At 46.7% G+C, this 27,130-nt stretch overlaps 1 protein-coding gene across 4 annotated transcripts in view; it reads right to left on the minus strand.

Moving 5' to 3' along the window:
• Positions 1 to 153: 153 nt before the first annotated feature.
• Positions 154 to 27,130, minus strand: part of LOC147240083 (rho GTPase-activating protein 44-like) — a 56,769-nt gene continuing 29,792 nt past the window's right edge. For 2 of the 4 annotated variants that reach the window (XM_086196507.1, XM_086196506.1), the window contains exons 2-23: positions 26,294 to 26,333; positions 25,122 to 25,241; positions 24,089 to 24,165; positions 23,695 to 23,806; positions 23,284 to 23,360; positions 21,905 to 22,022; positions 21,219 to 21,287; positions 21,053 to 21,134; positions 20,127 to 20,254; positions 19,068 to 19,179; positions 17,127 to 17,208; positions 16,507 to 16,587; positions 15,369 to 15,482; positions 14,696 to 14,787; positions 14,445 to 14,625; positions 12,299 to 12,316; positions 10,479 to 10,670; positions 10,052 to 10,108; positions 8,457 to 8,984; positions 7,547 to 7,662; positions 6,846 to 7,229; positions 154 to 4,592 (exon numbers count right to left, since the gene is read on the minus strand). In XM_086196507.1, coding sequence (XP_086052633.1) covers positions 4,435 to 4,592; positions 6,846 to 7,229; positions 7,547 to 7,662; positions 8,457 to 8,984; positions 10,052 to 10,108; positions 10,479 to 10,670; positions 12,299 to 12,316; positions 14,445 to 14,625; positions 14,696 to 14,787; positions 15,369 to 15,482; positions 16,507 to 16,587; positions 17,127 to 17,208; positions 19,068 to 19,179; positions 20,127 to 20,254; positions 21,053 to 21,134; positions 21,219 to 21,287; positions 21,905 to 22,022; positions 23,284 to 23,360; positions 23,695 to 23,806; positions 24,089 to 24,165; positions 25,122 to 25,241; positions 26,294 to 26,333 — 2,938 coding nt within the window. In that variant the 3' untranslated portion in view covers positions 154 to 4,434. Of the gene's footprint in view, positions 4,593 to 5,992; positions 6,046 to 6,845; positions 7,230 to 7,546; positions 7,663 to 8,456; positions 8,985 to 10,051; positions 10,109 to 10,478; positions 10,671 to 12,298; positions 12,317 to 14,444; positions 14,626 to 14,695; positions 14,788 to 15,368; positions 15,483 to 16,506; positions 16,588 to 17,126; positions 17,209 to 19,067; positions 19,180 to 20,126; positions 20,255 to 21,052; positions 21,135 to 21,218; positions 21,288 to 21,904; positions 22,023 to 23,283; positions 23,361 to 23,694; positions 23,807 to 24,088; positions 24,166 to 25,121; positions 25,242 to 26,293; positions 26,334 to 27,130 lie in introns of all 4 variants that reach the window. The other 2 variants (XM_086196508.1, XM_086196509.1) reach the window with 2 other exon arrangements.

Below are 27,130 nucleotides of genomic sequence, written 5' to 3' on the forward strand. Positions count from 1 at the left end.
ACTGTCGTTTGGGGAGGCCAGGTGAGTCTCGGGAGGGTCGTTTCCACCACAATAGCATTGACCACTCCCACATAGGTTTATAAGCTGGAGTTTCCACACTCTTCACTAGAACTGAAGAAGCCTCTCGGATGAGAGGTGAAACGTCTTCAAGATAAACTTACGTCCAGTTGACCAGATTTTACTTCTCTTCAAGGTGGTTTTTTTCCCTCCTGGATCACTTCTTAGTGACCCCAGAACGCAGGAAGAGCCAGCCATGATACTGAACTTGAAGCTAACACAGCTAAGAACAGCTACACTGTCCGTTTACAATCTCTCCAAGTCATCGTCTGCTTTAATCAGGTCTTCTTCATCCAGACAGATGTCCAGATTGAAGATAAAAACAAAGAACTTGGGGAGGCTTTCATCCAAAGACGTGACCAGCTTGTGCTGTCTGTTCAGCCAGCTTGTCCACACTGAACCACAGGTGCTGTCGTTAGTTGGTTGTTAGCCGTCAGTCTCCGTTAGCTTCAAGCTAAGTGGATGTGGCCAGCTCTCTCTGCATTGTGGAGTCACAAAGAAGTGATACAGGAGAAAAAACTTCATTGTGTGCTGAATATTCCTGTTAGTGAGTACTTGAAAGGCAAAATACTCTTTTTTGGGTAAAGTACTGCAATATTGTAACAGAGAAAACAAGCATGAATGATCTCAAAGTGTTAGAATAGATGGGGGGTAAAAGAGGTCGCGGGCGTCACTGAATTATTCTTCTCTTGCAAATCTACTCACTTCTAATAACAAAAATAAATACAAGCACATTTATATTAGGACCGAAGATGAGACACTTCATAAGCATGGTTAAAAAGCATGCTGCTGACTTCCACACAGGACAAATCCACACCTGTCTCCCCAACCCCCCACCCCCCTCCACAACACGACCATCACAACCCCAGAGGTGAACGGCGTTGGTACATTCCATCTATTCAGGTAAAAAAAAGGCCCTCGTACTTTAGTGCCCTGAGGGCATGCTGACAAATGCTGTACCTCTAGAAACTGTGGGGTCTCTGCTGGACGGCTTATTGTCAATAAAGTTGTGTTTGACGGTTCCGTATATACAAGCCTTGGTGGGAAAACCCCGTAGTCCAAAACCAACAGCAGCACACTGGAACACAGAAACACAGACGAGACGGGTCGCTCTCCTCAGCACGGTCTGACCGCAACAGCTATCGCACATCACTGTTCATATTTGGTGGTTTAATTGAAACGTTAAAACTGTAAATACTGCTGATGCGGCGCTGAAGTCATCAGGAGCAACGGATTAAACATCGTTTTACAGCGTTTCTATTGACAAGAAAGGGTTTTCACGTAAAAATACCAAGTGTTTCCAAGGATTTGCAGCCTTTCAGTGGTTTGGAGGAGAAAAGGGAGATTTCATGATGCCACATTCAACTTCCTTGTGATGATGATGTCACGTTCATAGTTCTCTGACTCAGATTAACCAACAGCCAACACATGATTAGCTGCAGTCGTAAACATCCTTTTTCCCTTAATGTCTAATTTGAAACCATCCAGCACTCCTGATCATCCATCTGTCCTCACTGCAGGACAAGTGGAGCGTCTTGTTGTGCTTAATCACTCTGACTTTTCATTGAAAACAAGATTCCAGCATTTTCATCAATGACCAAACACAACAGATTTTGGGGAAAGATGCTCAGCTTTTCTTTTTTTTTTAAGAGTAGCATCATGTAGCTGTGCTGAACAGCTACGTGCAGTAAAAGCATAAAAGTACAAAAATGTTCAAAGAATGAGGATTTGGAGCTCAAATCGGGGTTCTAACATTTAAATCTGACGTAGAAAAGTGAACACAAGCTTCAGTGAGGAAATCTACAACGAGACTGAACCATGAACGCTACTGAGCCACTGGACGTTTGCTGCTTGAAGTCTATTGGATGTCATTTAGTGTGAACCAGGCGATATTGTGCTAAAACCAGAACATTAGAACATTATATTTACCCTAGAATGCCATAATGTTCCTGTCATTTATATCCTTCAATACAGTATTTGAATATATCTTTATATATATATTTATATATATATTTATATCAATGTAAAACTCTCCCGTCAGTATGTACAGCTCATGTATGTACAGAGTTCCAGTATTTACACGAGTCCCGTGGATCTCATCAACAGAAGAGAGGACGCGAGCAGCACAGTGACGTTGCGGCCGTGTCGACGCGTCGACGCTCGCCACAAACCTGCAGAGCGTGGAGCAAACGTTCCACCTCAAGGCTGTCCAGGCTGAACCAGTTTCAAGTTTTGCCGTCTCTGATTCCCGACTATATGGAAGCCCATTTCTGACAGTAAAATAAATCATAGAGACGACAGAAAACGCAGCGCTGACAGGGAGAGCAGCCCCCTGGGAGTTCAGATCACAAGATGAGAAGTTTACAGTAAAAACAAAACTTATCAGGAGATGAAAATCCTACCCATGAGTGGGGATGGGGCGCAGGGCCACTTGATGGTTTCCTCCTCATTTTTTTTATCTCTGAATTTATTGTTTCCTCATAATTTCAACTTTATTTTTCCAAGTTTTGACCGACCATCTGAACCTTTTATAAAATCAAGGCTTGGTTTTCAGCGTTTCTTACCGGTGAAAATGAGCTTCCATACTGCAGAGAAGTTCTGGTCCCGTGTTTGAAAGCTTCTCGCTTTTTTTCCGTCAGTGGAAAGAACAACAAGAGTTCAGGCCTAGCAAAAGTGTTCAGAAATATATCTATAAATACTCTGGTCAAAATCAACACACACACACGGACCTTTGCTCGTGCCTCTCGTCCACAGGCCACCACGGCAGCATCTTCAGACGTTTCTCTACACGACGGCGGAGGCGGCGACAGAAACGATTCAGAACAAAATGAGCAAAACTTCACGCTCAAACTTTTCTCTGTCACAGAAATAAGCCTTCGTCCCGGGAGGCTGTTTTCACTTGAAGTTTCTGACCTACAAAAGTTGGACCCATCAACCCGCTAACGTTTGAAAATGCCCCCCCCCCCACGGAGGCTGGAGTGTACCACCAGAGTTGATATGATTGTTTAATTCCAATCATTAATTAAAGTAGAAGCGTAAAAATAACAGATGATTTCATTGGGGTGATAAAAAGTCTTTAAATTTTGGATTCACAAATGAATCTGAAAACGGAAGCAAAATCAGTTTAAAAAAAGGCCTAAAACTTTTTATTCTAGTTTAAATTCCTTTGCCTCCGGCGGCCTCGTCTGACCCTCCATCTGATTGGTTGAAGCTAATCTGAGAGAGACGCTGATAGACGGTTGGTCCAATCACCTGCCAGGTACTGGGACTGAGTGATGAGGCATACCCCCGCATTTCCAGTTCTGCTGTCACGCTGCGCCTCCATCAGTGTAACCATGCAAACACGAGCAGGCCGGATTCCTGGAGGGACGCCGAGGGCCGAGGTAGAACCCTCTCAGTGGGGGGCAACATCCCGTCCACCTCCCCTGGGAGCCCTTCAGTTCTTCATGGACGGGTCTGGTGGTTCACTCCAGCCGCCAAACCTGAACATTGTTGCCTCTGAACCCAACATGACTCCTACCTGACAAGCTAAACAAAATCCAATTGCAACTTTGCTTGCTGCCAAAAAAACAGGGATGTGTGGAAGGGTGGAGGGGTGGAGCGTTCCACCGCTTCAAAAACCACACCACTCACCCGGACCAGCAAACAATGGCTGACATATTTCATACCGAGGCTCCCTGACGTCAACAGTGTCTTTATAATTCTCCTGTAGGTACAAAATATGATGGGACTCGACGTCTCATGTTCATCTTCTACTAACTGTCCAGTATAAACAATAAATATTCAGTGATATCCTGATTGAACGCCATGTGAAGAAAAGTGTGACTGTTAACCTACAACATGCATTCCATTACCAGTACAACCACAAAGCACACTCACACATGCGTTTCCATGACGACACACTCACAGTGAACGCTCGGGAAGGATTGACATTCAGGGTTGTGGCATTTCAGTGGACGCCCCTGAGGAGGAGGAGGAGGAGGAGGAGGAGGAAGGACGCTTAGACAGATGGGTCCTTCTCCCCGTTACCGTGCCCTCATGACCCTCCAGCCGACCTGTTTCCAGTCTCGTGAGCGGCGTTAAAGGCAATATTGCAAGTGGATCAAAGAAGGCAAAAGATTAAACCAAAATAAAGATGTTTTTCTACAACTCACACCGTCCTGCCGACAGTCCTGACCGTCACTACGGCCTCGAGATTGTGGGGGTTTCAGGTGAGTTCTTCCTTATTTTCTAGATTTGTACAGGTCAGTGGTGTCGGGTGCAGGTGGGATCTGGAGGGCCAGTGAGGCTGACGCTGGAGAGGTCAAGGGTCAGTGGGCAGGTCTGCGGGGTTCGAACGAGACAGTGCAGCAGTAGCGTGGTGAGAACTCAGTGGCGTCATAACACTGTGCTCTCAGTCTCCTCCTCCGGCTCGGCGCGGCTGTTGCTCGACTCAAGGAGCGCCACTGAGTTCCTGAAGGGGGAGATGTGGGGCAAGTCAAAGATACCATCCAGCTCCATGTCGATGACGGGGATGTCCAGGTTGCAGAGAGAATCTGGCAGAGCAGAAACAGACAGCATGAGTCGACGAGGAAAACTCAGTTCATGTGGTTGGAAAAAGATGTGGCGAGTGACTCGGATCATTCCACATGTGGGTTTGTCCATGCTGGATGATGTCATACACAGTGTGAGGTCATCATGAGTCCAAACCATAATTACAGTACGAAAAAAATCAAATGAAATGCTTGACAGGGGAGGATGATACAACTGCTGCCTTTACACACTGGACAATAAATCTGAGAAATGCAACTCAGGATCTGATGTACTAGTGTCTGTAGTAGTAGTAGTAGTAATACTGCAGTAGCAAAAGTAGAATAGGTAGTAGAGGTAGTAGCTGTAGTAGTAGGAGTTGTCCATCTGGTCTTGATCCAGGTCCAAAGCCAAAGATTAAAAATTGAAAAGAAAAGAACCCAAAGCTTCTAGATGGAAGTGTTTCAGCTCCAATGAGTCTTCCTCAGCGTCAGCCAACATTCCAAGGAGTCGCTTGTACTTTGGTTCTCATAATTTCATTTTTTAATCTCATAATTAAGACTTTTTGCTCAAGATTCAAACTTAAGATCTGATCAATTCTGCTTGTTTTTCAGTTACAACTTCATATCATACGACATCGTGTCCTGAACTTCTGAATCTATATTATATGAATATTTCTCTTCAAAGCTTATTTTTCACCTTTTCTCTTTTACTGACAAAAACAGGCTTTGATTTCTTTCCATCCTGGGCTGTAATCAGCCACTCATCCCTCCTCACAGACGACAACAAAGGCCTGCCCCCCTAGCAGCCATTCCCTGGGCTTCCTGCCCCCCCTCATGCGCTGCTGCAGCTTGAACCTCACTACTCAGTCAGGGCTCCAGCTCTCGCTGTCCTGGGCGATACGGAAAAACATCAGCTCCTGAATTCTGTGCCACGTGGACCTCAGCTGGATTTCTTTTCCTCTGGTTTGTGAGAATGACGACATCCACAGGGTAACATGTGAGATGGACAGCTGGGGGGGTGGAGTGGGGTGAGGTGGGGGGTGACCAGCGCATCACAATATCGAGGAGGTGGGAGCGTTTGGGGGGAGGTGGTGACCCTCAAAGCCGAGGGGAAGGCTGGAGAGTGGCTTTGAAGGCAGGAATCCTTTTTGACAGAGCAAGAAAGCATCCGCCCTGGTCTGCTGTGACTGGCCACGCCCACGTAAGCCATGCATCAGTGTCAGCCGCCATGCAAAGGCCAACAAAGTGGGTTAGCGGTGGGCTGAAGGAGTGAGGCTGCCACAGCGCAGCAGATCACAAGGATCCAAAACCTGCATCTGGTAGCAACTTCACTCTAGGATGAGCTCCAGGTTTGGCCAAGATGGCAAAGGGGACTGGGGGGTGGGGGGTGGGGGTGAGACTGGACCACAAGAACTCCTGCTTACCCTATAAGTCCCTCCCACAAACAGAACCACAAAGAATCTCTCGCCTCATACCGCTGCAAGTGAGTCAAAGAGGAGAAACATAGAGAAGTACCATCAGAACCTACCAGAGGTGCAGGGACAGGAACCTGAACTACTTCTAGTGTCAGGTGGTTGAGATTCCTGGATTTCAGCCGTTGCTAACAAAACTCAGGTAGATGCAGAATGAGAAACGACCCGATATACGATGTCGCAGAGCTGCTGGTCGTTCTCCCTTGGCATAATCGCCCTGGGCTTTGGGAGCGTCTCAAGCTCAGTGGGGGGAGAACGCCTGTAGAACCGGGAACATCCTGCTCGGAACGTTTTTGAGAAATCGTTCTGATGTCAGTCAACATGTGGGTGATTGTGATGAAAGGTGAGAAATGTTCTTCATCCGAGCCTAAATGAGGTGGCGCTCCTGAGCGAGAGATTACTGGCTAATGCGATGTCCGCCTTCTGGCTAACTGACCTCAGCGACGAGAGGCCATACTTGTCATTGCCTTTACAAGGCAGGTATCCTGTGGCAACAGTTTCTTTATCCTCTCATCTCAAGTTAACGAAGCTTGTTCACTCATTAATAGCTCATTACCACGTGGCAATGGTTGTTTTTTACGATAACGTCATGTGACACTTCTGTATTTTCTAATTCATAATAATGATAATGTTGATTTGTACAGCACATCTGACGATAACTTTGCTGTCAAAAATCCAGTTCATTGTAACTTAACTAAACTAATTAAAAGGCATTTTATTTTCTGTGAAGGAGTCAATGAAGAGTTCCTTCGAGCTGCTACGTGCCACAGCCTGCGGAGGAAGAGGTGGTGGGTCGCAATCCTACCTGTGGACATGCTTTCCCCTGGAGACAAACCATCCAGGAGGCCTGGCGAATGCTCCAGAGGCTGGGGGCTGGTGCCAGGGGTGGTGGGAGGCTGCGGGGGAGGTAAGTTGGGTCTCTGCCGGGGCGGCTTGGGTGTCGGCCTGGCCTTGGTGAGAGTCCCGGCCAGCGAGGGCGGTGAGGAGAGAGATGGCGTGGTGGCGGTATGGATCTGTCCTGTAGAGCCAATGGTGGCGTACCCCTGCGGGTAGCTGAAGCCGTATGGTGAAGGGGTGCTGGGGGGGGTGGGTGACAGGCTGACCGGAGATGGCTGACCTGTGGACTGGTCGGACATTGCTCCCGTCTGGCAGTAAGGGCCTTTAGGGGGGATTGGAGCCAACTTCTTGGCTGTGGAGAGACCAGAAAGAGGCGCTATGGGTAAAGCTGGTCGCCAAGTAAACAGCACACACGGTCAATCGATACGTCCTCAAAGACACGCCCACTTTCTACACTTGCCACCCACTACCTTTCATTGTGCTAAGCTAGCTAGAGGGGATCTCAGCTCCTGAGAGAAGGCTCTCTGTCCTCTGGTCTGTGTCCGGGGCCGATGGACAAAAAGTTCCCCAAGAGTCGTTCATCCAAACATTTGGGTTTTAATGACTGAAACATGCAAAGAAAGAAAGTCACATGACATTTCAGGACGGTGCCAACTTCAACCCAGTTACCTCTCCTCAGAGTGTGCGGGCTGTGCTCGGAGTGCTGAGACTGTCCACTAGAGGTCACCATCCCCTGGATTCCCTTCTGTCCGATCACTGGAGACAGCTCCTTGTTCTTCAGAGTACTGAGGACAGAGCAAAGCAGAAAAGCACACTCATCTCACACCTCTTTTTTAATGTGTCAACCCCACAAAGCTTCTTGGGGGAAAAAAACCTGCCTGAGTGACCACAGCTGGAGTCAGACACGTCGTCCATGCTGCGACGCTGCAGAAGCAGTTCAAAAATCTCAAATAATCCCTGATGGCTTAATGGATCTTCCTTACTTTTACAGAGCAGCACAGCCAGAATGCGAATGGGAGGAGAGCTTGAAGGTCAAAGCATAACCACATTAGACTCTCAGCAGTGAGACATGGATGGATGACTGAAGCTGCACACGTTCATGTTGGGCGGAGCCATGCAGATGTTCATGTCCTCCAATATCAAACATCCTGATAATCTAATTTATTCTGCTTTTTTTTTTTTTTTTTTTTTTAAATCAGAGTGAAGCTTGGATATCAGTCCACCACTCAGGACTCACTGGTGTGACTGGTATGACTCATTAACGCCCACTTTTATAATGGTATTCACAGAAAGCTCTGAATTTCCTTTGTTGCCTGGCAACCGTCTCCTGAATATCCTGGCAACATGGGATGGTATGAATCGCATACATGGCTATTAAATTAAAGATGGGTTTGATAATGAAACTCCTAACGAGCGTTGACTGACAGATAGAAACAGACAGGATACAGAGTGGTGCTATTGGGACTCTTAATCTCACCCGTCCCCCTTTCTCCTCCCATCATCCCTCTCTCTCCCCCATGGGACGTCTTTTCATTTGTGTGTAAATGTACGGGCGACGTCAGCCAGGTTCTATATTTACCTCGTCAGCTTGGTTCCTCTCTCTCGGTTACAGGCACAGGCGGCCCATGGAGGGGGAGCAGAGAGGGGGGTGTTGGGGGGTTTGGGGGAGCCCAGGCAAAGATCGTGACGTGTAAGAACGAGCGGAGGTTTGATGTACAGGGTGGAGCCATTTGTTTCGGACAGGGGCGCATGCGGAGCGTCGGACAGGGAGGCCTGTTTGGGCAGGTGCAGGGAGTTGGGTTTTGGGTTGGAGTTCACGTCAAGCTGCTGAAGGGGGGGGCAGAGGGGGTGGAGGGGTGGAGGTGGGCTGTAGCCAGAGCGGCGGGGGGGAGGGGATGGGCCAGGAGGCACAGATTCTGGAGTGGGAGCGACGGGACGCATACCCGGAGGTGCACGGGTGTAGAAATGGTGGTGAGGGAGCGAATGGGAAGAGCAAGAGGAGGAGGAGGAAGATGAGGAAGAGGGGTAGGGGGGAGGCGGCCTCTCCTCCTCAGGGGAGGGGTAGGCATTATAGGAGTCCGACCAATTGGACGATGCATCATCCGAGCTGCAATGATAAAAATATAAATGTTTCATGGGGAACGGAGCTGTAGTTAGAGGATGAGAGTGTGAAAGAACTTAAAGTGGGATTTCTAACGCCTCGTTTCCACATCCGCGAACGCTCGCGACTCAGCAACCTGTTTATGTTCAATCCAGAATTTGCCACGAAAAGTGTATATTTTTCTACAGATTTCGGAGACCGTGGACACTGTGCTACAGACAAGCTAACAGGCTACTTGTTAGCTAACAGTCTATAGCTATCTCTGTAGCCGTCTCTAAATTTGTTAAGAGTCCTAAAATAAGCCTTTTGGTATATGCGTAACCGTATATCAGCAGACAAATATTGTGGAAACCTGGCATATGTTTGGTCAATAGAGCAGCACAGGGAGTCCTCAAATGGTAAATAATTGTTTGAATAAGATATTGTTGAACATTTGGTTCCCTCGTGAGTTTTGGGTTAAATGACTGAAATCAGATCCGTGGTTCACATGAGCTGAAGATATCGTGACATTTTGTTCCATCCATTCATTTTCTCCCTCTTCTCCTGTTGAGGGTGGTGGGGGTGGAGCCTATCCCAGCAGCCTTCCCCCTGGACAGGTCACCAGTCCATGGCAGGGCCAACACATAGAGACAGACAACCATTGGCTCTCCCAGCCACGCCTACGGTCAATTTAGAGTCTGGATTAACCTGGTCCCTCTTGATGTCTTTGGACTGTGGAGGAAGCTGGAGTACCAGAGAGAACCCAGCAGGAACAGGAGAACATGGAGACTCACACAGAAAGACCACAAAGCATCATCAGAGGGTTCATTAGTGAAGACGATCTTGATGAACTAAACCTGGAAGATCATCAACTTTTGTTCACCAGAGCTGATTTGCTGGTTCAATCACCACAATCACATAGAGCGATCCTATTGGCTGCTGGCGGAGAAATCAGGAGATGACCACTTCCAGGTTAACCTACAATAATAAGTCATCCCTGTGGCGCTCTATTGTGAAGGAGGAAATGAGGCGTTGTGTTAAGTATGAACTCCAGATGGGACAGCAGAGAGAAAATCAAGAGAAAAGTCAGTCACCTCATCCATTGCAGGGCCTTGCGACAATGGACTGTTATGCTGCTAATCATGCTTGGGCTAATAGCAAAGAAAACAGATGGAGTCACTCATGCACATGCAGCAACAAGACATTTCAGCTGAACTGCTGGTGAACTTTTCTCTACTGTGTTGTATTAAAGACACGTTAGGCTCTTCACAATGATCAGCAGCAGAAAATTAATCCCACACAAGGCTATATGAGACTGAAGAATATTTAAATACTAAGACCAGAAGGTTGGGGATGACACCAGGTTCAAACAGGGGTGACAGGATGATATTTTGCAGTGGGTGGGGGGTGGGGGTAAAACAGCACCAGACACAAAAACGTGGGCGAGCAGCAGACACCTCTGTTCTGGTGACAGGGAGCAGTGGCAGGGTGAAACACGAGGGTGGGGCACCAAAGCCTTACCTGGCTCGATCGCTGCTAGTGGGAGGAGGGGTGGGGGAGGGGGAGGCAGAGAAATCCCCAGGCTGCTCGGGGACGAGAGCGTCAGTGGGCGGGGTGGGGGGGTGCACGCTCGGTGGCGTGGAGGAGTTTTTACGTGTAGAAGACGAGCCCCTGCGTGACACCCAAGAAGTGTCCATCACCCTGACACCCATGCTGCAGTGGGACAGAGATGCACAGCCAATCAAATGAAGGAGGGTGTGTGTGGTTAAAGGGATAGGAGGACTTGGAGGACTTGGGGGACTTTGAGGACTTGGGGGAGGGGGGGGGGGTGGAGTAGCTTCCCTGTCCGACACCATAAGTGAACTGAAGAAGTCGGAGCGCAGACGGACCTCCAGGCGCCACTCAAGGCTTTCTTCTTCTACTTACACAACATGCACAACTTCTCATTTTGTAATGGCACATCATCGGTGGAGCGGCTTGAATGGAACGAACCAAAAATGGGACAGTTTGACATTCTGGGGACACGAGGTGTTCAGGTGCAGTACAAGTGTAGGTCAAAACACCATCACTGACGTTTGGTGGATAAAACAGAAGAAGGTATCATACAAGACTTGGAGCACAAGTTGTTCAAAGCCTGTGCAGACCAACCTGAGCTCAAAGAAACATGAACGAAAATCACCTCACAACACTGAAACTCTCAAGTCCTTTTCTTCAGTCTGACTAAAACGAAACTATTTAAAGTCGGAGTAACGCTTCACTACAGCAACTGGTATTCTGTGCATGTCCCATAAGTCCCACTGTGGTTAGGGTCGTGGTCAAGGAGCTTTCATCATATCGAGTGCACCGACAAACTGAGCTGTTTCACCTGCGTTTTATGTCTCTGTGCCGCTACAGCAGCAGAGGCTCCGTTCATTTTTCCATCCAATCGTCAACAGAACATTTCTGGTGCTGCTTGTGGGGCTTCGAGTGGGGCTCAAATGTCCACAGGGATTCAAGGTTGAACTGAAGAGAATGTGGTGGTCAAAGGTCAACGTCCGGACTCTGATTTGAAGTCAGCTGTTCACTGGCTGGATTGTGACCCAATACTAGACACAGTACCTCGCCACCTACCGCCACCTGCCGCCACCTGCCACATCTACAGTCACCTCCCTATATCTATACTTCCATCAGTCAATCAATTCTTCCCCTGTTCTTGTATATTAGGTCATAAATAGCAGCCCAGCTGAATGACATAATCAACCCATGGCCACTGTTCATGTAAACCCACTGAGTGCCAATGGAAGTAGAAACTGGGCCCTCGCGTTTCACGCTGGAAAACTTCATCTGGGACAGGAATCAAACACACGCCTCCCTCTCTAAATCCAGGTGTTTGTTGGAACCCACCACCACCCAATCCGCCTCCTGACGCTGACATTAACCTGTTGACAACAATCAGTCCCAGTCCATCACGTGACATAAATCACGGAATTCAGAAAATGATCCTCGTTGATTTCACTAATATTGTTTCCATGGTGCTGTTGAAAACAAAGCAGTATTAAGAGGTTGTGGTCCAAAAAGAAATTCAACTAACAGACAAAAAAAGGAGAAGCAGTGCCACCATGACAGCAGTTGTCCCAACACGATGAATGAGTCTGTCCAGCCCCAAACAGGACTAAGATGCAGCTCAAGTGAACGCAGACAGAAAGGACGTCTTTGTCCCTGCTGAGACATCAAGGCATCCAAGCGTGTTGGTTCAGACAAACAGGACGAGAACATCAGGAACACACAAGTGACAGTTGCTGTCAGAGATGATGGACGGAGCGATGAGAGGACGAGGGGAGGAAGAGGATCTCATACTGTACCTTTGTATCTTCCTAATGCTGCATTGTTAAAACAGAGACAAGCAGAATGAGGGACGGCCACGGACGACGGCCTCTCAGTCATCAAAGCAAAGTTAGCTGCACACAACATAAACCTTTAAGACAAGAGCAAAGATGGAGGGGCAGCAGCCCGGCGGGGGCCAAGCTAACGAGGGGAGGGATTTGAGGCAGGGCAGAGGTAAAATAACTAATTAGGATGCCCCCCCCAGGGATTCAAGGAAATACCCTGCAAATCAATTAAAGAGGTCTGTGTGATTACTTGGTCATGACATCTCATTACATCATAGTACTTCTACTATACTAACAGTACGTGGTATTTGGGTGTGTATTTTCACTGTTTTACACTGGATCAGGGGGCCGTGTAGCACAGAAGCCATCTTAGAGGACAGTGTCCACTCATGATCACTAACAATCTCCTCTCTGTCCCAACAGTTGTTAAACTTCAATTTCTGCCATTTTATTTTCATCTAAGATTTTATTTTATGACCTTCCTCAATTGTGGCCCCACTCGTTGTTCCTGCCCTCTGCGTGACCCCTTCTAGTTCCATCGTACAAATTATTCTCTGCAGTCACAGTGAAGCCGACTGGAGGGTCGGCGTCCTTCCGCCGCTCCTCTAACAGTGGAACTGACCTGATATAAAGTTTTTATTCCTCACGTTATGGCGCTCAGTTCCCCTGAGGGCGAACATTTAATGTCTGAACATCGACAACTTTTGCGAGGGAAGTAAATTTTTATCAAGTTAGCCACGAACAGCATCTCTTCCAGACAACAAGAGAACCTCTCTGGAGCAGCCTGCTGATTCTGAGGAGAGCTGCTATTGAAAGCCAACTCTATTGATCGGACCAGGCACGCGCTCAGTCCAGGGTTAATTAGCCCGGCTGCTGGCGTTCCCTTGGCGGGGAGCTAAGACTACCTGCAGAGCCTGATGAGGCCGAGGGTGATTTAAGAGCATCAGACAAAGGGAAAGAAAGAGAGTGACTGGTGTTCAGATAATCTCCTCTACAGCTGCAGGCTTTAGTCTTGATATGACAGTCGCGTCTCTGTCTGTCCCTCCTGGCGCCTCGCTAGGCTGCACAATGAAGAGGGAGCGTCTCTTTTCTGTCCACTTCTCACATTAAATTTTGGTCATTGACGAGGAATTCTTTCACTTCATGTGCTGACGTGTGGAAACGCTGAGGCCTCGTCTAGAAATATTTCTGGAGCTCCAGAGTCCAGCCTGAAAGACAACGTGAGGAGGCCACCGACTGCTGAAGGGGCACAGGGCTGACGAGAGGTTAGGTTAGATTCAGGCGAGCAGGACCAGCAGCTGCGTAAACCTGCACCGCCCCGATTAAGACGATTCTCTTCCTGAGACGCCGCCATTCACTCGACATTTTCTAATGACCTTAACCTGAGTGAGGTCATGGTGAGGATAAACCACGATCAGGTGAAGACGTGGAGTACTTTGACCTCATTAACGTGTGTTGTTGACATGTTTACGTCTTAATCTCACAATAAAGTTCGACTGGTGTTTTTGCAGCATTTCAGTCTCATCGACTCTCCTCTCAGATCAGAGTTCTGCTTTTTTAGCACGAAAACACCCAAAGGATTCAGGGGGAACCTCTGATGTAGAACGTGGTCTTCAGCCATTAGTCAGCTGAATATGATTGAATATTGGAGAGAAAACTCATGTAAAAACACTTGAATTGCAATATTCTTATGTAGAGTGAGGAGAATAATCTGATTATTTCCATCCATGTAAAACCGTCAGTGATTCCCTGCCTTCGTTTTCATCACGTGACCTCGAGGTTCAGCTCTTGTGATCATCATTTGCTCTCTAGGGATGAAGTTAATCCCTAGGGTGCTTTCAGTCCAAATCTAAAATGCCATTTGTAACTTTTTTTTCACTTCCTTGGCTCATTAGGAACCAATTCAACAAAATACGCCCCAGAAAAATGATATCATTTTTCAAATAAACTGGCCGCACCAGTTCTTCCTCCACTGGAGCTCCCACAGACAACCACACCCATTCATGCTTCATCAATCCATCCCAAAAGTGAGCTCTAAGTCCTCACACAGAAATCAATCATCCATCAAGTCCTTCCCAAGATGGCGCCTGATTAATGCCAGTAACAGAAGGTGTCATACCCGTCCTTCTTATAGAACTCCAGCATCATGTTGTCCGTGGCGACGCTGAGGGGTCGGCGGCTCTGGTCGTTCTGTTTGCGATCCATCTGGTCCATGTCTGGGGATGGCATGGAGCTGTAATTGGCGTTGTGGTTGGTGTGGACGGGGCTTCCGTAGTTTCCGGTGACGTTGAACTCGATTTCTGAGACACAGACATTTTTGATCAATATGAAGTTATTTTCTGAAGCGTTCTGGATACAATGGCTGCTCACCTCCGGGGAAGAACCAGTCGGCGTGCTGAATGATGGGCTCGATGATGCCGACAATCTGCAGGGAAACTGTGGTCATCATCTCTGTAATGTTACTGCAGCAGACAGGAGGAGACGGGGAAAGTTCAGCCATTTTCATGATGGTACAGAAACATGAACAGGACAAAAACAGAGCTGCTTCACAGATCCGAGCTTTTCAAACGCTAATTAAAAGTTCAAGCGATAGATATGATGGAGGTGTCCTTCAGCCTTCCAAAACTCCTGAGTCATCATCATAAATACACTCTATAATAAAAACGCTCTTCCCGCCAGCCATATTTTATATCCCTCTGAGGTCTCGGCAGCATCATCAAAGTCAGCAGCTCAAATTTTCTGCAGAGAAAAATGGTTAAATGAACCCGAGAGCTTCTCTTTTGTCCGTCGACGATGTCCACTGTCGGAAAATCTGATTCATAGACTGAACAGGAGCACACAGTTAGAACCGACTCAAAAACACTGTGGACTAGGTTGGAATCATTGTCATTGCCAGTGACTGAGTAGAAATACTCAACTGAGTCATTCATTCAGGCTCTTCCTATCTAATTCTCACTATTGTTTTTTGGTGTGACGTCACAATGAGCTGCATACTCTCACGTTCACATTGGTCAATATGGAGACGACCTCCGTGCTGCCTTACCCGTCGTTGTGCGTCCACAGCAAGTTCGGTCCCAGGACAATAGCAATGTTTCCTGGAGTCATTTTGTTCACGTCCTGGTACTCAGTCAGTCTTGAGAGGAATTTGATCAAATACCTGTGAAAACATCAACTGGGAATAAATCTGTCAACACGAGGACATTCATTTGGGAGGGGAGCTGGTAGAGCTCTAAAAGTGCGCTGCTACCTGAAACTTACTAGGAGGTTTTTTTGGATTTTAAGGGCCAATGCTGATCAATCAACATTCCCATGACTGAGGAATGCTAACACTTCCTATTCACTACCATTCACTGTGCTAAGCTAACTAGCATGTGTCTCAGATCACTAGAGAAGCTCTCTGTCTTCTTGCTGGCTCTGGAGATGATGGACAACATGAGACTTTTACCAAAAGTGGATGTGTTTCTTTACATGAGGCCCACAGCAACAGGGCTCCACGTGTGTGTCATGGAAGGGGGTTCCTTGTGGTCCTGCCACATTTTACAGTGTGTTTAGATTGTAATCTCCCATAATTCTTAGTGTAATAAATGTATAAATCTGTTGGCTGCAGAATTCCAACAAGTTCCTTGTTTTAATTCAATGAAAGTACAGCAGAACAAGAGAATAATAGTGTAGAGAAATAATCCAAATTATTCTGCCAGTACTGGTAGCTAATGAAATGATCGAGTCCTACAGCCTGACGGTAACAAAAAGGGAAAGCAGCAATGTCCTTTATTTTGTGGCTTTTTTGGAGAAAAAAACTCAGATAATTGAGAAAAGAAGGAAAGAACTCTGTAGAGCACAGACATTAAAGCAACTCTAAATAATGAGTAAATACAAATAAACAGATCTGGGGTGAGAGGGTTCCTGAAGGTCTCATCAGGCGGCCTGTTCCAGCGAGCGTCACTCATCTGGACGGCTCTGACAGGTCTCCTCGGAGGACGCCTGTCTAAAAATACACAATTCGATGATGACACTGACAGGCGCTGCAGTATCTACCCCATCCCTCCCTCCATCTCCTCTTTTGATCATCAGACAAGCCCTTCATCTTGCTGTAATCCAGATGCAAAATACTGAGCTGTTGAGGAACCAGTTTAGGTGGACTGTTGTTGCTGCTCACGTGAGGCTGGATTTACAACACTCACTTAAAGTTGTTGTTGTTGGCTGGAGGTAACTTCTCACAGGCGTTGTGCAGAGCCTGAAGTCTCTTGTCTTGGTCTTGAATGCTGCAGGACGACAGAAATGATTTTCACCGTTGGATTGAAGATTTTTATGTGTTTGGGAGTCAGAAGTTCTACTGATCACCCAGAAATCAGGAATTCATAATCAATACACATTCCACGACCATAAAAGAGCCGCTTGTCGCTGCCAATAAAACAGAAACCACAGGAAAAGACGCCCTGCAGTTACATATCAGAGAGCAAGAAATCTGATCCGGCGTCACGAATCCGACCCTTTGATTTATCATCAGAACAGTCAAACTGTTGCAGGGTTTAAAGATTTATTTCAATTAAATTATTCCAATATATTTATTATTTTCGAAGTGTTTTTCTCTCAGTTATTTTTTGCAAATTGTATTGATTTCTTTTTTGTGCTGTACACCAGTGAGATTCTGTTGAGAGATTTCCCTTCCCCACCTTTAACAGGACATTGGGCAAAAAATTACATGAGAAGAGAAAAGCAATATCTCATGGCGTGTGGAGTTAAGCGTCTGTTCTTTTCTTGTATCTCTTCTCCTCTGTGCTATACGATCAAAGATGCATACTTGGAGGCTAGGATCCAGTCGTTGTAGAGTTCAAAGGTCATCAAGGGCTCGGGGAGCTCCCTCAGGTAGGATTTTAAAGCACCTGCAGAGAAACAGATCATCAGAATTAATGCGCCTGTGCATGTAAACATCAGTGCAAGTACATGTTGGCGAAGCGGCTCATTGAGTCGGCATGATGACCAATGCGTGATATGTTCCTGCAACATGTGTGGAAGAGTGGGCCGCTGCTGGAGCGGGCCGGGCAGTGTGACCGTAGGAGACGGATTTCTGTTTCTCTCAACGCACTGCAGAGCTCTCATGGCGTGACATTTCTGATTCATTCACTAGGAGCTCTTCTCTGCACCAAGGAGCAGCATTTACCCAGGTCACGCTGACAAACAGGCGCCACGCCTCGTGTTTCAAACTTCCCCCTACATTTTACTCCTCCCGTCACCACTTTTACGATGGTGCATAGTAATTACTTTACAAAATAATAGAGAACCCAAAGAGATGGAAGCAACTGAAGCAGTTTAAATGCTGTCTGATCACCACTAGCAGGTGGAGGTGTTAACCGACTCATCTGCTGCCTTCATGTCCCCCTGGGATGTGTGGGAGAAATGACAAACACTCAAGTCGGGGCATCCTAGGCTGGGAGGCAGGTGAATGTGTGTGTGTGTGTGTGTGTGTGTGTGTGTGTGTGTGTGTTATCAGACTAAACAAGCACATGCTCAGTGCTCCTGGTTTGATAGAGCTGTGTAGCTGCGTTTGATTGGGGCTGACGGACGGCGACCTCCTGCTGAAAACATATCACAATGAGAGGAATAAGCCCCGCCTCCTCTCTGTGAGAAAGGCTGCTGGACAGCCCTCAGTTTAGATTTGATGTTCCTCGTGGGTGAAAACATATCTGCAGCTTTTGTTTTGAGCATTGAGCTGTTGTCACACTGAAATCGTTCCCTGCAGCTTCTAGAACGTTGTGCTCTCAGAGATTCATACAACAAGCACCCAGCGTCCTGAAAAAGATCAACAACAGCATCATGAAAGCTTTCAAAGCAAATCAGAGACAGGAACGAAAGCATGAAAGAGCACAGATTCAGATTTCAGAGGTGCAGCCTCCGCAGCAGCCGCTCCAACAGTAATCCCACTTCTATTTGGCATTTATCAAAAGGCAAGCAACCACAGAACATAAATAGACGTTTCCATAAAAAGACCACATTTATACAGTCAAGGGTCTTTTGGTTTAAGCGCAATGCTGTCGGACAGTAAATGTGTGTACAGAGGAGTTACTGCAGTTACAGCCTGTACGTCTGTTTAACTGGGCCACGGTTGCTGTCCCAGTAGTGTGTAGCAGTGGAAGTGTGTCCGCCCCTGTAATACCGGCTGCTGCTGCTGCTGCCTTTCAGTCCGTCTCTGTGTCACATAGCTAACCAGTTAGCCAGTCGCTGGTCTCACGTAGCCAGACGTCCCTCCACGCTGCCTAATTCTTGTTTATCTTTAAAGCTGCTTGCCAAAGAAGATCCAAGATCCAAATCTTCCTCAGAACTCAGACTTCCGCAAACTTTCACTTTCATTTACTCGATCTGTTCTCGGGTCTCTCTCTTCTCTTTTGTTTTAATATCAACTCACCTGCTCTCATTTATCGTTTTTTTTTTTACAGGAGAAGATTTGTGATTGGTTGTTTTTCATCTCTGCTTGTTTTTGCGATGCATGACATAATGACAGTTTTGAAAAGTGCTGGATAAATAATGGAATTATTATCATGAGTTAATCACTGTCACGACACTGAGGAGCAAACGCTGGTTTTTAAACATCTTAAACTGGTGTCCATTATCGCCGTTACAGTCACTCAGGTGCTGGGCGTATCGCCAAAATTATGATGTAGAGTCCAAAACCATCGTTTAATAAAGCCATGAAATGTATGGAAGTGAAACTCAGACTAGGTGTGGCACGTAGCTGAACGCTCACCTGCGATGGCGTGCGGGTCGGCGGAGTACTCCTGAACGTCCAGCACGCCGCAGTCCAAAGATGCCTTCAGCTTCTTCAGTTTGGAGGCTGACGGGGCGACCCTGAACAATCCCTGAACACCAGAGACAAGAGACGGGACGAACATGACGACAAAAATGTTCCACTGAGAAGTTATAATTTAGAGACAAGACGCTGTGGTCACAGAATGCAAAAAGTTAATTAAATTAAATACTTTTAATCAAATGTGACAAGATAAGTGTTATTATTATTATTATCATTATTACGATGAGTGATGAGGGGACCTCAGCTAATGATCACTTAATGTATTTATAGCAAATAATTTTGACATGAAGGCTTTTAAATCACAGAATTTTGACTTTCTATATCATAATTTCCTTTATTATTATTTAATTTTTGATTCACTCTGGGAATATCAGATGATTAAATCTGCTCTTCATTATTTTGTTTTTTTTTGGCAGAAACAGGCCTCCAAACAAACCACTCTGACTCCCTGAAAAGTCGGAGGATGAAAAAGTACAAACAACTATGATAGCTTTATCCTAATAGTTCTGTACTAATACACAGACATTGAATCCTACACAGTTCAACCAGTCCAAAAACAACTGCAATCTTGCTCGACTGGTCAAGACGTTGTATATTACTGGTAAACTGTGAGGGATATTGTCTCAGGAGGGAGTCCAGCATGGCGGTGAGGCATGAAGGAGACGTGAGACGTCTTCAAACTGCCTCATGGGTTTTGAGGGCAGCATCAACATGTCCTCAGTGTCTCTGCTGAGCTGGAAAAACTAAAACTGGCCGACCAAACAAAAGAAAAGAGAATTTGATTTTTACAGCAAGTTTGGAAGCCTCGTCTAATCACCCCCCCACACACACACACTAATCACCCCCTCCCCCCCCCCCCACACACACACACACCCCAGACTGGTTTAAAGGCCAGTGGGGGGGTGATTAGACATCGTCCCCTCACCAGTATGTTAGCGTGCTGTGTTGTTATAAAGCAGTCGGGACAGATGTGGTGTGTTAGCGGTGAAGTCTGACCTCCTCCTGCATGCCACACTCCAGCAGCATGGTGACACAGGCCTCGATGGGAAAAGCAATATCTCTCCCGCTGAGCGCTAAGTGCTCCTCTAATGGCTTCCCGTAGCACGGCTTCTCGGCCCAGGACTCTGTCGAGCACACAAAGTTACACACAAGTGTAGCAGCAGCAGGATGAACGCTAATGGGAAGCTGATGAAGTTTCCCCCAGACTAAAATATTTCCTGGGTGACATCAGAGGCCCTGAAAGCTAGTTTCACCATCAGCTTCCGACGAAGAACGACTTTCGTGACCTGGGGGGGGTGTGTGTGTGTGGGGGGGGGGTGGACTCTGTGGGGAAGCCACATATTTCCTGTTTGAAGCAGAATTGTTTCTGCTTGGAACAGAATAGATAGAAGGCAGCTAGATGATAATTTAAAAGGTAAAAATTCTGCATCAAAGTGACAAGATCAGCAGTCACCAAGCTGACGATAAAATCAGATAAGAACAGAGAATTTGAGTGCTAAAAAATTCAACAACTGAAGAACAAAAATAGCAGTGCTAACAGAGACGCGTGCTGTAGCAGCAGCTTCTCTAAATCTTCTCTAAAATATCTAAAGCTCTTTTCAGATTTGGGCAAATTTGGCCGGTGCTGTGTCCCCACCCCCGCATTTGAAGTCAAACTTCACCCCGGGCCTTTAGCCTGCTGTTCCCACCAGGTTGGTCTCTGTCTGTACGAATCAGCTACACTCTGTCCTTTGGCACCCCTGAACAGGCTCCATGAGGTCTCTGCATTTTGGAGGCTCTACGTCCAGCAGCTCATGTCTGAGGCAGGAGGAGCGTCCTTGTGTCCAGGCAATGATAACTGAGCGTGACAGACTCTCTGCGTTAGATCGAGGGGCTGACAGACGCGTGTGTGTGTGTGTGTTTATTTGTGTGTGTGGTCTCACCCTGATGAGCTTTGATCTGTGGCAGGATGCTCTGAAGCAGCTCTAATGATTTCCTGTGGTACTCGGCCTGCACTTCTATCAACTAGACAGAGACAACAGGAGAGTGTGTGAGAGACTGCGGTCGTGGTGGTGGTGTCCTCTGCGTCTGTAAGGTTGTTGTACTTACTGTCTGGAAGTAGCTTGCATAGTCAATTTCTTTGGCCATAAAACTGTACATGTCTGCTGATAATTGATCCTGGTGAGAGACACGAGAGGAGGAAACGTGGATCACTGAGCTTCCAACACTGTTAGAGCAGCAGAAGCAGAGTAAGAGTGACGAGGCTGCTCCTGGCTGGCCGGTACAGCCGCCACTCAGCTGGTCATCAGACGTGCAGGACGCTTGGATCCTCCAGAACTTGCAGCTCACAAGTCAGATATCCTGTGTCACCATGAGGACTGTGTGGCGTAGATTCTAGACTTGGATGTGTGTGTTTCACACACAGCCAACATGGCATTAAAATAGTTTCAACTTCACATTTCTGGCTGTGTGTTTCATCTTTAACTGTAAAGTAATTCATATCTGTGCTTTATTCAAAATAATAAAGTGTGAAAATTGTACAGAACTTGACAAGTCCGACTGATAACATGAGTCCTTCCCCAAATATACTGACCAAATTAAGATTTTTTCTGTGCATCTTGTTCAGATCTACCTTTGAGTTACGTGGGCATCATCCTTCCCATTAAATGTTTTTATCATCAACCTACAAGCACTGACGGGAGCAGCTTTAGTGTTTTGGGCCCCAAGTATGACTGTGGTTGCCATGACACACAGACAGAAGAAGAGATACTGTGGATGTGAAGCGAATGACTGACTCGACAGATCTCCATGCGGTTGGCTGCCTCCTCCATCTCTTCCCTGAGGTGGTCGGCCTTGGCTCCCGTCGGCTGTAGGTTGCTTGCCAACCCTGATGATTTTGTAGACTGATAATACCTGTGAATGATGAACGGGGCTTTAGAAGGGCAGGTTCAATAATATCAGAGGGTGGGAATGACACGCTGAACTGACTTCAGCAGCATCAGACTTCTGTGTCTGACAGAGGAAATCATCAAAATCTGCCAGCAATTCTAACAAATAACTAACAGAAAACAGTTTTCAGAGGATTACTTACTTCACACTGGACTGTCTACGTACCCTCAGCTATTTTAATACTCAAACTCACTCGTCTCTCTCTGTCTGTCAGGCTTCCTGTCTGAGTTGTCGGAGTGGAGATAATATGCAGCGCTGCCAGAGGAGCTCAGCACCCAGCAGGATGATAGTCCCAGATTTGGGTCACTAAAAAAACTGACTGACTGCAGTGAGGACAATCACATTTCTCCATGTCACTGCTCATAATGGCGTGAGAAGGCGGATCAACTGAAAGAAACTGTGGTGATTTTTATGTTCCAGCGATGAGAAAACCGTTTCTGACCAATACGAGGCGACGGCGGCTCCAGGCCTCCGAGAGGCTTTCACACCTTCATTCAGCACAGACAGTTTGGAGCCACTAGAACGTTTATGGGTAGAAACATTGTTTACAAAGCAGAGAGTCAGACAGTGTGTCACTCAAGAGAGCGAACACGGAGGTAAAACACACACACACACACACACACAAAATACAAAAATAAAATACGACAATTCAAAAGTTAAACCTGCCCTCACACATTTGCCCACACTGAGGCAGGTAAGTGGGGAATAACATGCTGGTGCTGGTGTAAAACTGAGCAGCTTCCTCCTCAGCCCAGACTTTGCCCCTCCACCAAGTTTGGAGAGAATCGGCCTCAGATGACCTCAAATGAAGTGGCGTCTCATCACCAATGACATCAAATTTCCTTCACACTTCAGCTTCACCATCCAACCCAAATTTAAAAATTATTCTGCTCGACCCTCAGGGAGGAATTAGTTGGCATCAAAGAAAAACACAATCAAAATGTCTGACCTCTGATTGGGCAGAGTTCACATCGCTAATTTCAAAAATGTCCAAATGCACAGCACCAAGCGTCTGCTGAATGGTGACTAACTTTACTGGGACAACAAAGACCACTACACACACGTGAAAGCTACTGGCGTGTACTCGTGCAACATGTCGCTTTTAAAGTCTACTTCCAAACATCCTCAAAGATTATGCGGAAGATGAGCTCAGAAGTGTGGGTGAAGAAAGGAGACAAGTTGGGGAGCGTTCAGGCAGGCATGGTACTTGATGGTACACACTCACCGCGTGCGTGCAGAGTCCATGTCCAGGACCAGTTTTGCTAAATGTTTCCTTTGTTTCTGGATGTTTGGGATTTCCACCTGCCAGACCAAAGCAGAGACTTTTACTCCGTCTGTTGTATGAAGGTGAGGAGCAGCAGCAGACTCTGTGTCGTCAGAGGTTTTTTTCCCCTGATGGAGCAAAACCCTGCACCCACGTCCCATGAAGCTTAGCTTACTGGCTAATATGCAGGCTGATCAGAGTCCCGGTACCTATCACGTTAAACTTAACCTGAACAGAGCTGAATGGAGATTGGATGGAGATGATAACCACCTGTTGGACTACAAAAACACCTCATCCCTTCACTGCTCTGTGGAGCAAAACATTTGGTGCGCTGTGATTTGTTGCTGTTGACGTCACCATCTTGTTTCCTACCTCTGCGAGGTCGTACAGCGGCTCGATGACGTCTCTCTCGATGGTTACTTCGAACAAGATGAGCTCCTGAGCGAGTCTGTCCTGTGTCTCGCCGCAGAGCTTCAGCATCTTCCTGTAACGAGAGCAGACGTGTCCTCCAGGTGAACAGTCAAACCAGGACGGTGCATCAGCACGCGTGTGTGTGGGCCTCAGCGGCAGCGGCTCCAGGACAGGAGCCCTTCCTTCCTTCTCGGACTCACCTCTATTTATTCATTCTTATCCCAAAGGCCGGTACAGCAAGAGTGATGATGATGATGACGAGGATGTTTAGATAGGAACAAGGCGTCATTCTAAAATGACTTCTGGGTACAGCGTGTGTGCGTGTGTGTGTGTGTGTGTGTGTGTGTGTGCTCACCCCAGTAGTGACTCGTCCCCGAGCACCGCCGCCCCTTCCACCATACATTGTGCCAGTGTTGTCAGAGGAAGCTTTTTCTAAACACAAACACACAATCGCTGAGTCACGTTGGCTGACCGCACCTGTCAATCATCTTTGAAAACTGTGACAAACGAGTCACACGCAAACACACCGATCATTTGCATGGTGGAGAAGGCTTCTAGTCAATCAGGAACCTGAACATTCATTTTCCTTTTTTCTTCTTCGTCACCTCATTTATACCTTTATTTTTTGTCTTCAGGTGATACTTCCCCCAAAGACAACAGGATTTTTCTTTTCACTTATTTGTTGTTGTTAGCGATCAGTCTCTACTAGCTTCAAGCTAACTAAACGTGGCTGAAGGCAAAATAAAGTCTGTAGGTAAAATGTTTCTTGAACCAAAAGCCAACAGAAGAATTCATGCAGGATTATAACTTCAAACACACATTTTTGTGATCTCTGATTCATCAGGGGACATTTTATGGCTGCAGGCAGGACCAGACATCCTGGAAGATTATGAAATTACTTTGACTATGCTTGATTAAATTAGCCATCCTCATGTTACACTGGAATTATCTGTAGCGAACACATTTACATGTGCCAGTAGGCATTTTATTTTGCCTCAGTTATAGAAAAAGCATGATTAGTATAGCGTGTGTGCCCTCACACAGACACTGTCTATGTGTCACGATGCTAACAGCCAACGTTTAACTGTGTGACTCGCCGTGGGTACAGTCTTTCTCCTCTCCTTGGCCACCATTTTGGAGACTTCCCCGCCAGCCTCTAGCACCTTTTAAACGTCCTAGCATGAGTATTCATGATTCATCCGCTGATATCCATTCATTACGAGTTTCATGATTTTTCTCTTTTATAGATGTTTGCTTTATTCGTTCTCATTGTTTTGAGTTTTATTGGTAATTTAAAGCCTGTCTTTCATCTTTTGGAGAGTATATTTTGTTAGGAGGGTGCTATCTGATCCAAGTGTTTCCCGTCCTGAGTGGAGGTGGGGACTCACCGATGGCGACCTGACTGACTTCTTGTCCACGTCTATGCCCTGCTGGCCCTGCAGACAGGCGGTTAGCTTCTTGTGAGTGCTGTGGGAAACCTGTTTGACCAGCTCCAGACGCTTCTCCACCTGAACGAGACAGAAAGCTTCAATCAGAAGTTGATTACATGCTCCTTTGTTGCTGGTTACGGACGGTTTAATCAGCGGGGCTGAATCGGTGCCAGGTCTGCAGCTGCCGTCCATCAGGCGGTTTGGATACATAAATACTGGTGTCAATAAATGGTGAGATGAGACCATTGAACCTCGTTTCCTCAGTGAACGACCTCAGTGGAACTGCTCTGACGTGGCTTCATTGTTCAGATCAAATACAGCGATCAGTGGCGAAATCCCACTTATTATCTCATGAAAGAGCTTCATTTTCAAAGGCTGGTAACCATCAGGGTTCCCGCAGGTGTTGGAACTCCTCGAGAACACTCCCCAACAGAACAAAACTTAACTGCAGAATTTTCAAGGCGTGAGAAGAAATGAAACAACTTGAGGTCGCTGATCCATTTCAAAGCTTTTACCTGTGTGACAGTCATGAGCCATGCTGGCTCCATCAGGGGGTCAGGCCTTGTTTCCACACTCAAACGCCTGGTGTTGTTATAATACACCAGCATTCCATTCATTCCATATGGAAACCTCCGTCACTCCTGATGTGAGGGGAGGCTCCTCCCCTTTTGTTTACTTTGAATGTGGTATTTGCCTCAAGTAAGATGAAGATTTGTAACATTTGCATGGTGTGTCAGCGGTGAGCTAACAGGCTATGTGTGCGCTAACAGGCTCACGCTATGTTTGCAGTTCTCTCAGTAGGGTTGCATGTGGACATCTAGGGGACCAAAACCAGGACCAATTAGGCTCTTAGCCAGCAGCAGACACCATAGGAGAGGTCTGCATCATCAAACACATATGTCTCATAAACTGCTGCAGCAATTTTTGGGTTATGATTTGACACACAGATTTGATGTAAAATATAACCTGCAAGAATTCTAAAAAAGGGTTAGGAACCCTGAGCTGTGCCTGAGGAGTTAAGGGTCTAAAAGTGATTTGATGCACATTTAATACATCTCACACACACACACACACACACACACACACACACACACACACACACACACACACACACACACACTCATCAGTACCTGTAGCAGGTCTTCACTCAACACTTCTGTTTTTTCAGCCCTGAGAAGAGAGAAGAGGGAAAAAAAAGAGGTGTATTAAGGAACAGCTAGATTACAAAAAGTGGTTACTGTGGGAATCAGAGTGCAGCTCCCACTCAGGCTGCTCAGGCCGTGTGAGAGCATCCATGCCTTGCATTTCTGTGCACATTAATGTTAATACTGCACTTAGAGCCAAGATCTGATCTCACGGGAATGTATTTTTTCCTCCTGCTTGTCAGAGTTCTGATAACAGAAGACTGGAGTTTTCCAAAAGACTTGATAGAATCATCAAGGTTCATTAAAACCTTTATCTCTCCACCTCGGCAGCACACAGAAACAGACTGACAACATCTTGGGGTTTTCTCTTTTTTACATCCACTGCAACAGCACCTCAAACTAACCCCATGTGACCTCATGAAGTTCCCCAACCTAAACAGTTTTCCTCACACGGAAATGACAGGAGTAACCACGGGAATACAGTACGTGACGTAGAAGTTCCTGGTGATGCAAATGCAAACAGACAGGAGCCTCTGACGGTTCAGAGTTCTCAGGGAACCTCCACAGCTGGTTCTCCAGTCCGAAAACGCAAGAAGTCATAGATTCACCAACGTCAAGTCCTTAAACCTAAAACTAGAACAGAGACGTTGAAGCCGAATGCCGACGTCCTGGTATCCAGTCTGCAGGCCAACAACATGGACATCTCTGAATCTGACGCTGGTTCAGATCTTAAGGTCACCACGCAGAGTGTGAGGTGTTGATGCAACATCGACAGATTCCGTCACCGCCTTCGCAGGTTGAGATTGACGGCTGACCTCAATC

The sequence above is a fragment of the Aulostomus chinensis genome, chromosome 23, assembly GCF_037954235.1.
Source record: "Aulostomus chinensis isolate RoL2024-O1b breed Wild chromosome 23, RoL_Achi_v1.0, whole genome shotgun sequence".
NCBI lineage: Eukaryota > Metazoa > Chordata > Actinopteri > Syngnathiformes > Aulostomidae > Aulostomus > Aulostomus chinensis.